Source organism: Urocampus carinirostris, chromosome 3, assembly GCF_059441175.1.
Source record: "Urocampus carinirostris isolate Australia breed hairy pipefish chromosome 3, RoL_Ucar_1.0, whole genome shotgun sequence".
NCBI lineage: Eukaryota > Metazoa > Chordata > Actinopteri > Syngnathiformes > Syngnathidae > Urocampus > Urocampus carinirostris.
The window spans coordinates 32,243,439-32,255,517 of NC_142351.1; the positions used below are offsets into that span (position 1 = coordinate 32,243,439).

The window sequence follows — 12,079 nt, forward strand, 5'->3', positions numbered from 1 at the left end:
TTATGAACATTTTTATTTTTTAAAAAGTCAGCAAGAGAGAAGCCCGGATCGACCGAAACATAATGATTGACATTGTAGGGCCGATCTGGTTGGGCTCGGACTTGGGCTTAAGATCTTACCTCTGGTCAGGTCAAAGTCAATAGACTACCATCATCAAGCGCTAAGACGTATATAGCACATAATGACACAATTCCAACACTCGTTGTGTTTTTGCAGAAACTGACACATGTTTATGATACTCTTCATCGTGCTTACACCAAAGTTTTGGAAGTGATGCACACTGGCAAACGTCTTTTGGGCACATACTTCAGAGTGGCATTTTTTGGGCAGGTAATTAAGTGATCTTTCACATTTTAGACTTACTCCCAAGTGCGTTAAGATTCTGTCTTTGTGTGTCAGTCCTGTCATTTTGTTGTGTGAAAACTGAACATACTCAGTAAGAAATCACCCAAAATAGAATTATAATGACCGCATTTTCTGACTTCTTTCATGAAGGGCTTTTTTGAGGATGAAGATGGCACTGAATATATCTACAAGGAGCCAAAGTTCACACCTCTCTCTGAGATTTCCCAGAGGCTGTTGAAGCTTTACATGTACAAGTTTGGGCAGGATAATGTCAAGATCATTCAGGACTCTGGAAAGGTGCGAATACATTAGCAAAACGGCACAGAGTTAAGCTTAACTAACATTTATGTTTGGACTCTTTTATTGTATTGTAATCAGTCTGACTTTCTTTTGGCGGGTTGACAAATACTTTGGGTGCATTTCTGCCAATGGAAAGTAAAGTTTGTCAAGTGCAAAAATAATGCAATGAAAGAAAACAAAGATTCGAAATAATTGTGTGTTCCAGTGCGGTTTAGGCTTGTGCTTTTTTTTTAGTATTAATGGGACAAAGCTGTTACGTTTTGGGAGAATAATGACCCCATGTGTGGGAGGTAGGAACTGGAAACCGGGTGCTCAAAACAAGGATGGTATTCATTAACAAGAACCAAAGAACCAAAGAAACAAGTGGCCAAAAATCCACTAACAAAATGCCCGAACATGAAACCAGAAAACAAAAACCAAACCTGCAGAGTAAAGTAACAAAGGAACCAGAAACAAATAGAGACTAACTTGACATTGAGGTGGAACTAAAAATCACAAAGACCCAAACAGTCGTATAAAACGAGGTAGGATGATTAGGCACAGGCATGTTGAGATTAGACACACAGTGTGCCCAGTACCAAGGCCGACTAGGGCCCTCTGGTAGAAAAAGGCTTACAAGCACCATAAGCAGCGTAATCACCCACCAAGATGTCTGGGGTGTAACGCTGCAATGTCCATCTATCCATTATCTGCACCGCTTATTCAAAGTAGGGCGGGGGTGTTGGAGCCAATCCCAGCTGTACTCGGGCATTGGGCAAGGGACACCCTGAACTGACTGCCAGCCGGGCGCATGGCACACAGAGACAGTCAATTCGCTCGCTCATTCACACCTTGGGACAATTTGGACCAGCCAATTAACCTGACATGCATGTTTTTGGAATGTGGGAAGTGCCCGGAGGAAAGCACGGGAAGATTATGCAAACCCTGCACCGAAAGGCTGACACTGCAATGTAGTTGAGATAAAAAAATTGAATTAAGCTTGCTTTGGAAATCCATTCTTCAACACTATATTAGTGAAGGTGATTCCTGCTCTCTTTAGAGAACCACCTCTTTTAGCTTGGTTCACAAAATATAGAGTCAGCTCTTTTAGATATCTACATACACTGTATTTCATCGGTGTGTTCCAATTATTTTTCCGGATAATGCATTTTGAAGACAGCCTGTTTCGTCTTTGACTTCCTGAGCTGTGATATCATGTGGAGCTCATCAGCAACTTGGCAAGCTACTCACCAAATTGGTTAGAGGTTACAAGTGTTTTAAGTCAAGTGTTGATAGTTTTTAGGCTTCTTGTCAGAGGTAGATGCAGGCTAAGGGGTCTAACCGGGACCGATCACCGAAAAGCGGTTGCAGCCCATGTGGAAAAATGCCAGGCTGGTGGACAAAAAACACAGTGTAAGCAGCCAGGCTAACCGGGAACCCACAAAGGAAAAAAGTAAAGGGGCAACAGCAACAAACCAATGGTTTTACAGGCTAGCCGGCTACTAAAGAGGGCTAATGGGGACAATCAACCACAGACCAAAAACACACAGTAGGCAACCAAGCTTATCGCGAACCAACTAAAAAACAAAAATATTGCGACGGCAATAAACACGAACCTAGCTGGGAATAAACCAATGGACACGAGTGGCTAGCTGGCTGCTAACGGAAGGTAACCAGGACCGATCGACGGAAAAATGGGAGGCTGGCCGACCAAAAACATACGGTTATCAACCAGGCTAAACGGGAACCAAAAGATGGCTACGGTGACAAACAGAATGGACGCGGCAGGCTAGCTAGATATCCAGCTGCTAACTGGGGACAACCTGGAGTAAAAAAAAAATTGTAAGCCTTCGACAGCCCCGACGCTAACGGGGAGCGTTCCAGACGATTTTTTACCAACCGTAAGAAATGCTACAAAAAATACAAAGAGAAAGCCACAATCACCCACCTAAAAAGAGGGTAATGCAAACTAGAAACATATACTGCAGGTAAACTTATCCCACACAGTTTTGGGAGGTCAAAACACACAGCTCCAATAAAAGAGTCACAAGTTCCTCAACGACAGGGTCGGCAAAGTTCCAATTTCTCCGAGCGGAAATGAGCACTATACAATCGTTGTTCACTTCGATCGCCGTTTGTTTTGGGGACTTCATCATTTATTGTGTTGACGGGTTTCGCCATTGTAAAGAGTCTTGTTTTCATGGAATGAGGTCACACCTCTAGAAGATAAGAGCCAAATCGGTCAACTTTGAGACTAAATTTCTTGAGTCCCCCAGGGCGTGGAAACACTACACATTCTTTGCAAAATTGAAAATAAGGTATTTTATAATACCTTTAAAATGTTTTGTTTCGCAAAAGCGTAACCTACTTCACAATTGTTGGCAATGCAAAGTATCACAATATTTTGTCAGTATTAAAATAGCTTTCTCAACCCATAGGTGGACCCAAAAGACCTGGACGCCAAATATGCCTACATTCAGGTGACACACGTGCTGCCATACTATGACGACAAGGAGTTGGATGAGAGGAAGACTGATTTTGAGAAAAGCCACAACATTCGTTGTTTTGTGTTCGAGACACCATTTACGGTGTCAGGCAAGAAGCAGGGTGGTGTGGAGGAGCAGTGCAAACGCCGGACCATTCTCACTAGTTAGTATAATTTGTTTTTTGCCCATTCACTGACTGACAAAGAGTGACTGTTATTGTGTTTGAGGCTATATAACCTTCACCTATTCATCCTCAGTTACTTCCAAGAAAAACTCATGCTTGTAGAATTATTTCAGATGGAAAAAAATAGGTTACTTCATATAGGGTCAGCATGGTATTCGTCAAATCAAATCCAATGAAATGTATTTGTAAAGCACTTTTCAGGCAATAAATTGCCACTCAAAGTGCTCTATAAAAAAACATTTAGTGTACAATAAGACAGTAAAATCCCGCCCTTTATCCCCACCCAACAGGCTGAAACACCTAGTACACAAAGACAAGCGTTAGCATACAATAAAAACGAATAGTAATAGAAATGTAATATCATTATGGAAAGGCACAGACCATGTGAGGAAAGGGACCCGAGGGAGGCTTATCCACACTGATAGAAGATAGCCTCAGGACTTTCGGCCATAGAACCACACCAGTGTAGACCCCCCACACCTGAGGAAACACTAAAAAAATAAAATAATAAAACAACAACTGCAGAGCAAAAACATGAAAATGTGAACTAAAAAGTAAAGTGTATGACAGTGTAAGGTTAAAAAATAAAAAAAACACAATTAAAATGATTAATTAAAAGCCAAATTAATGAAGTGGATCTCGAGCCTTCTCCTTAAAATATCAAGGGTCCCCTCAGACCTGATGTCCTCAGAGAGGTCACTCCAAAGGTGAGGACCAAAGTGGATGAATGCTGCGTCATCATATGGTTTGGTCCTCACACTAGGAGCACTTGACAATTTGCTGCCAAGGACCGCAAGGGCTGATATGATAAAAGCAAATCAGACCCATAGGATGGCCCAAAACCTTTAAAACATTTAAAAACGGGTAAAAACACCTTAAAATCGATCCTGAAACGCACAGGGAGCCAATGCAGCAATTCTAAAACTGATGCAGTGTGATCGTCCCCTCCAGTCCCTGCTGAACTTTGTAGTAGCTGCAAGCTGGCATTGTTCTCTTTGGGGAGACCGGAGAGAAGGGCATAACAAAAATCCAAACGAGAGGATATAAAAGCATGCATCAGCACCTCTGTGTTTGCTTGAGTGAGTCATTGGAGAACTCTGGCTATTTTCATAATGCGATGATAAAATCACATTTTGGTTACATTTTTGATTTGTGGAATAAAATTGACTTATTCTTTCCCCCTTAGCCACTCACTGTTTCCCTTATGTGAAGAAGCGCATTGCTGTCATGTACCAACATCAGAGTGACCTCAGCCCCATTGAGGTGGCCATAGATGAGATGAGCGCCAAAGTGGAAGAACTGCAGTCGCTGTGCTCAGCCTCTGAGGTGGACATGATCCGACTGCAGCTGAAACTGCAGGGCAGTGTCTGTGTTCAGGTGCAAGCCTAAACAGTCCATGGAGTCATTGTGTAGCATCTAAAATTAACTGTTTGGATCAATACATTTTCTTGTATCATATGTTTTGGCACGTGAAAAGGACGATTTTGTGTTTTGGGAACAACAGGCAATTTTATACCAATCTACTGTTATCTATAAAAAAATAGGACATTTTGTTGAGCAGCAATGTATAAATAGTCAATTAAAACAAAAAGTTAGAGCAGGGATGGCCCAAAAAGGACTGATTGAATTAATTGTTTTTGTATTTACTGATGGTAATTTGATGCCTTGGCAATACACGAGACATCCATCCATCCATCCATTATCTGCACCGCTTATCCTCAGTAGTGTTGCGGGGTTTCTGGAGCCCATCCCAGCCATCCTCGGGCAGTGGGCAGGGGACACCCTGAACTGGGTATACATGAGAGATAATATTACCCAATTCATTTTTTACAATGTTCACCTACACAAATTAAGTTTCATTGTCCAATTGTTTATAAAGGCACCATTTCATACAATTGGTTTTGAAACACAGAAAATATACACATAAAAACATTAATTTACAGATAAAAACTTTAATTAAAAGTGATACCAAAGGATCATATCCCGTTTTAAGCACAAAATTTGATATTTTGTCTTGATAAACTCAATACAACAGGTCTGCTTCAGTAATGTTTTACTGCATGAAATTTAATTTATTGATAAATAAAATAGATTTTAAAAACAAGTACAGAAAAATGTAGCCAGTAAATAACCTGCCATGCATGTCTTTGGAATATGGGAGGAAACACGAGCTCCTGTAGGAAACCCATGAAGGTACGGGGAGAACTTGCAAACTCGGCACAGGAGGCCAGTAGCTGGAATTGAACCTTGGACCTCTGCACCGTGGGGCGCTATGCTAACCTCACAGCAGCCGAGGCACCCCACTTTAAGCTCATATAAATCGTATTTTTGTTTTTTGGAATGTGATTATGTGAACAGCTATAAAAATATAAAAAAGATAAAGCTTGTCTCCCTGTCCAAATATTTTCGGGCTTAACTGTTTATACTTGTTCCCGTACAAAAATTGCTATACGGTGTACACAATTTGAAATGATTAAAAAAACAATGTATGAAACACAGGCATGCTAAATCTAGTGACATATATGCTAAATGTGCTTGAGTGATTTACTCAAAGAAGAAAAAAGATATAAAAAAGATGTTCCGAAGTGATCAACAAATGAATTTCCCCAGGTGAATGCTGGCCCTCTTGCTTATGCCAGAGTCTTCTTAGATAACACTTGTGCCAAGAAATATCCAGACAATAAGGTCAAACAGCTCAAAGAGGTCTTCAGGTAAGTGCGTGCGCAAATCATCCTCAAATGCAATTATGGTCTTTATTATCTGTCATTGTGAAGAGTTTTATTGTCGCTGTCAATTGGCACTAAAAGTTGAGGCCGTTCCTTGGCAGGCATTTCGTGGAGGCCTGCGGCCAGGCGCTGCGAATAAATGAGCGCTTGATTAAAGAGGATCAGCAGGAGTATCATGATGAAATGAAGGCCAACTACAGAGATCTGACCCGGGAGCTGTCAAATATCATGCATGAGCAGGTACTCAGATTGCTAATAGGGGAGTGTCACCTATGCATTTTTATTTGTATTTACAACAGAACAGGATGTGTGAGAAAGAAAGATTGTATGATGCACAGTGATACATCTTCATATGAGGTTGATTTGTTCCAGAATCATACTCGTATCTAGAAATGCTCATGTAACATAATCAATCCTTTTCCAGACTCCCAAAAAGTGTCCAAGTTAACCTTTAACAGCTATAAAACACATTTTCTCATCACTAAAAACGCTTTCAAATAATAATAATTGAACATTAAAAAAAAAAAAAAAAAATATATATATATAAAATATATATATATATATATATATATATATATATATATATATATATATATATATATATATATATATATATATATATATATATATATATATATATATATATATATATATATATGTATATATATATATATATATATATATATATATGGTGTCATTGAAAATAATTGAGAATCTCTGCTTAAAAAATGGCTGCACGGAAGCTGAGTGGTTAGCGCGTCCGTGGCACAGTTTTGAGATCTGTTAAAAAAATCATGCCGTACATGTAGAAACCATGGTAAACCATCCTCATCTTCCTCCTTATAACTGACGTCATCAAAGTCGTCTTTCTTCAGTATGGGAAAGAGACTTTGTCATATAGACGTCGTCCCATGCTCCCTTATTCAAAAATACGCTAGCAATACGCTCGCAAAGTAAAGTTTACGTGCAGCAGCTGTTTCCTTCTTAATCGGACTGCCCGATCGCTTTTAGCTTGAAAGTTGCGTCATGTGCCTTTCTTTTTGCAATTTGCATGATGAGGATATGTCTACGCTAATTTAATTTGTGCACAAGCTAAGAAGTTGCAGTCTTCCTCGGCGCACATATTCCAGCGGTCTAAATCTTACCTTTTATTCTCGATCGCCGCTGACGGTCGTTAGAAAAATTACATAAATTGGCCGCATCACTGAATAAGCCGCAGGGTTGAAAGTTTGGGGAAAAAGTAGCGGCTCATAGTCCGGAATTTACGGTAGTTGTCTTATGAATGGAAATGCATGCGCAAACTTGAACGAGCTGGATATGGTGGTGAGCAGTCTAAAGTGGTCTCAAGTGGTAGCGTCTGGAAATTCTCGGAACTTGTATTTTCCCTCGTCTTTTGCGCACAAATCTTGCCTATTATACTGTACATCCCGTATATGGAAGTTCTCAAGGAGCTTGCATGTAGAAGTATCACTGTGGTGCATTTTAGTGTTCTAGTCAATATGATAAATGTTAAGAGCTGCCTTTAAATTCAAGTTTTCTCTTTTAAAAAATGTATCATTTTTTGGGGGTGTGAAGAAGGCTGGAACAAACCACAAAGTAATTCTCAGAAGCTTTCAGAGAGACAATTTAATATAAGAGTGTTTTAGTCTAGAGTGTGTTCCTGAAACATTGAACAGCACAGCCCTAAACAAAAACTAAAACTTTGTCCATGAATTGCTTGTTCTAGATCGACCCAGTGAATGATGTGAGCAGGAGCTCTTTATCAGACTCAATGGGAATCTTCAGTGCCGTTAGCGGCACACCCAACAGCGCTGCCATGTTGTGATATGTACTTTTTCACATTAAGCTCTCTCATCTTTCTCATTAGAAATTTTGACATACCTTACCTCAAGTGCCTAATAAGTCACCCTGTGCTTCTGTTATTTCGTTTTGGTGCACACTTCTGTTCTGATCGGCAGTGCTTGTTTTTTTGTGTCCCGTAGAGATGACATAGAATTGTTTTCACATATTTTTACGAGCCTGAATATAGCCTTGTAACATGTTTATCTGTATTTTTCTAGCACATAGTGACCTGATTCTTACATTTTTTTGAAACATTCCGTTTGTGTTTTGAAGTACAAAGATGTGACAACCTTATTGAAGCTCAGAGCTACTTTTTATTGATAGATGGGAAGCACTACCAGTTTGACATGTATTTCTGAAATAAACTGTTGTTAAGACTGTGTGCTATTGTGTTTTTTCTCGGCCGAAACAACTTCAAATTTGGGAGGGGGGAATTTTCCCCGATGGAAAGTCACCTGATCTGTTGCCCTGAATGTGGCCAAATCGCTGACTAGAGAATGAATGCACGAGTAAGGTTAAACAGTGCAGGTGACGGATACATGTTCAAACAATTTTTTTCATCCAGCCAGTCCAAACTCCACCTCGACACCTCTTCCTTCGGAAAATCTCACGTTCTTCCTGATTAGCCACGGCATTGCTTGTGAGAACCTCTTGGGTGATCTCAATTTTGAATATTTGACTACTAGATATGCTACAAGCACATGGTGGAATACAAAATTTAGACAGTCAAAGTGACAAAACTGCACCAGTTTTCATCTGGGTTTTTTTTGCCTGGCTTTTCACACGTTTTTGCTTTTTTTGATACCCTTTGTTGCAAGGTGGCAGAAAATCATGTAAGTTTTCCCTGAGGAGGGCCTCAGTATTCTGTATTGAGTATTCAAATAAATGCACGTTTCTATGATTCATCATCTGTTTTTGCTTATTATTCAAATTAATATTGTTAATGAATTATGTTTTTTGCGTACTGTGATCAGCTAAATAAGACACAATCACTGGTTAAGAGGGCACAGCAGCGCCTGTACTTCCTGCGGAGGATGAGGAGAGCCCGCCTGCCCCCACCCTCCCTCATCACATTCTACAGGGGCACCATAGAGAGTATCCTGACCAGCTGTATCTCTGTGTGGTGTGGAGGCTGCAGCGCTACCGACTGGGGTAGTGTGAGGAGGGTGACGAGGACAGCAGAGAAAATCATCGGGACTTCTCTTCCCTCCATTCAGGACATTGGCCAGAAGCGCTGCCTATCCCAAGCTAAGAACATTATCAGGGACCCCTCTCACCCACATCATGGACTGTTCACTCTGCTAGCCTCTGGGAAGAGGTACTGCAGTGTGCGGTGCAGGACCACCAGGTTCCACAATAGTCTTGTCCCCCTAGCCATTAGACTGTTAAATGGTCACTCAAACACATAGTAAATCTAAACTGCTGCTAATCTGTACATCTGTGGGTTTTGTTTGACTTTTTGCACTACTGGCAGTTCTTTATAGCTAGCCACTCCTTGCACATCTGTTTCTCTGCACTATTGTACTTACAGCGTTATTGTTACAGTGTTATTGTTCTGTTTACCTGACTTGTTTACCTGACTGCACATTTTGCACATCTGGTTAGCTACTCCTCTTGCACTATTTGCGCTACTGTAAAATACTATACATAGCCATAATTATTTAGTATATTGTTAGCACTCAATACAACAACTCAATACAACATTTTATTTATATCTGTACATTCAAGGAAACTGTGCGGGTCAGATGTATCGACATTTCGTTCTGTATACACGTGTACTAGAATGACAATAAAGTAGATCTGAATCTGAATCTGAAACAATGTCCCTTTGAGGCTCAAATCATCATTTAACAAAGCAGTAGCGAGAGACATGAACACGCACAAAGGAGCACAGATGCAAAACTAAACTGCAGTAGTAAAAAGGGTAATTTCTAATTATTTGCCAGTTGTAACCCTGCTTCATTTCAAGTGAGGGTTAGAATCCCAATACTTCATATCTGGCCTCCGTCAACACATTAACATGCACGGCTGAGGCGCCTCTGGTGGCCTCGGTATTCCGTCCCTGCTTTTTGCAGATAATGTGGTTCAGCTGACCTTATCAAGCTGCAATTGCCTTTATATGCACCTAAACAGACAGCATTATGACAGCATTACGAAGACCAAAGAAGACATAAGGCAGGTCTGGGACAAAGTTGTGGAAAAGTTCAAAGGAGGAATAAGATAAAAACAAAAATATTTTGCACCATTTACACATCTCCTGGTGCACTCTGCAAGCAAAGAAATCAAAAGGAGAGAGCACAATATCTCTGAAAATCTACCAAGACCTGGCTGTGCCTCTAAACTTTGTCCCAAACATGGAGAAAACTAATAGGAGTAGCAACCGACTTGCAGGCATACACTGCCAAGGTGGGACATTCTTGGTACAAGATGTCTATTAGTTGTACTCTGCATAAATCTGCCCTTTATGGAACAGTTGCAGGAATAAAGAATACCACAAAACGGCCTGTTTGGCGTTTGCAAGAAGCCACTTGGGAGTCACAAATAACATGTGGAACAAACAGCTGTGGTCAGATGAGACCAGATTTTAACTTTTTAGGTTGAATGCAAAGCGTTATGCTTGGTGCAAGAGTAACACTGTTCATCGACCTGAAAACACCATACCCACTGTCAAGTATGGTAGTGGCAGCATCATACTCTGAGGTTGCTTTTCTTTAATAAAAGGGACTGGTAAGATCATTAGAGTGTATGGGAAGATGGCTAGAGCTAACTATAGGGTAATTCTAGCAGAAAATCTGTGGGAGTCTGCAAGAGACCTGAGAATGGGGCGCAGGTTCACCTTCCAACAAGGCACCGACCCTAAACATAAAGCAAAATCTACAAGGGAATGGTTTACAACTAACAATATAAAGATGTTGGAATGGTCAAGCCAAAGTCCAAACCTCAATCCTATAGAGCATTTAGAAGAAGAAGAATGAAGAATTTGTGGAAAGATCTGAAAAGTTCAACCACTATCAAATCTTAAGAAACTAGAGACAAATCTTTGTGTTTCAAGATGTGCAAAACGTATAGAGACATACCCATAAATACTTGTGGCTGTAAATAAGGAGGTTGTGCAAAGTATTAACTCAACGAGAACAATATTTTAACGTTAACGTTTACTTTTAATTTTGTATTTGTTAGCGCAATATAAAGATGTTAAATATATTCGGGGCTCATCACCATACTGTGAATGATCGGCCAGTATATAATCGATGTTATCTGCACATTTAGCCTTGAAAGGAGCATAGGTAGCTTGTACACGTGATAGTTACTTACACTCCAGGTCTATCGCCAGATGGGAGGTTATAAAAACTCACCTTGCTTGCTTCAAGAAGTGATTTGATCAGTGAGCAGGAAAATAACTCAGCGTACACATTCAGCCATGGCAGGTTAGTTTGATTTATATGGTTGCTGCTTATAACTGAAATATCATATGACACATGTGTACATTATAAATTTTAAATGGGTCTGCAACAGTATATTATCTTTACACTTTACATTTGACAGGGAAAGAAGAAAGTGAGAAGCCCAAATCAAAAAGTGTAAGTACAGCCATTTTTGGAGGATGTATTCATGATTGTATATATGTTCTCGGCAGGGAGAACCCTATTATATGACATTAATATGTAAATGAAGAAATTAACATGTTGAATTTAAAGTTATCTTAACATAATTAATAGCCTGTATTAATTCAGGTGAATTTAAGTATGTTACTGTATTTCTTTTGCGATCTTTTAATGTTATATTTCTTGACATTGTTATTTATTTTATTTTATTGTCCTATTTTTAAAACGTTTTAGAACATAAGAAAAAAATACTTGGGCCAATATTTTAAAGAGTAAAGTAATGTAACGTGAAGGTCACGTTACTTTTATTTGTACATTGTTAATTCACTTTTGCCATTTTCTAAAATACAAAGGCTGAAGAACACGTTCATACAATTGAAGCTGCAAAGTTTAATATATGTAAATCGGATGAAATTATATATAATTTTTCTTCTTTTTATTCTCACAACTAAAAGGATTTGCGCTTGTAAGGGGCTCTAAGTGTAAGTAGAAAACTATTTTCATAGATTACAAAACATACAAAAAACAAAACAAAACACTGAACCACTCTTCCGAGTAAAAAGAAAATAGGTTTCTACGAAAATTAGCTTTCCTAGAAGACCTACAAAATAA

The 12,079-nt window shown here is 39.5% G+C and overlaps 1 protein-coding gene across 1 annotated transcript in view; it reads left to right on the plus strand.

The window, feature by feature from the left end:
* LOC148369471 (dedicator of cytokinesis protein 9-like) overlaps nucleotides 1–8,243 on the plus strand; it is a 72,173-nt gene extending 63,930 nt beyond the window's left edge. Inside the window, exons 46-52 of the mRNA XM_088331497.1 lie at nucleotides 217–330; nucleotides 496–642; nucleotides 3,063–3,273; nucleotides 4,481–4,671; nucleotides 5,905–6,005; nucleotides 6,122–6,260; nucleotides 7,747–8,243. Of these exons, the coding sequence (XP_088187623.1) occupies nucleotides 217–330; nucleotides 496–642; nucleotides 3,063–3,273; nucleotides 4,481–4,671; nucleotides 5,905–6,005; nucleotides 6,122–6,260; nucleotides 7,747–7,845 (1,002 nt within the window). The 3' untranslated portion in view covers nucleotides 7,846–8,243. The remainder of the gene's footprint in view (nucleotides 1–216; nucleotides 331–495; nucleotides 643–3,062; nucleotides 3,274–4,480; nucleotides 4,672–5,904; nucleotides 6,006–6,121; nucleotides 6,261–7,746) is intronic.
* Nucleotides 8,244–12,079: the final 3,836 nt, after the last annotated feature.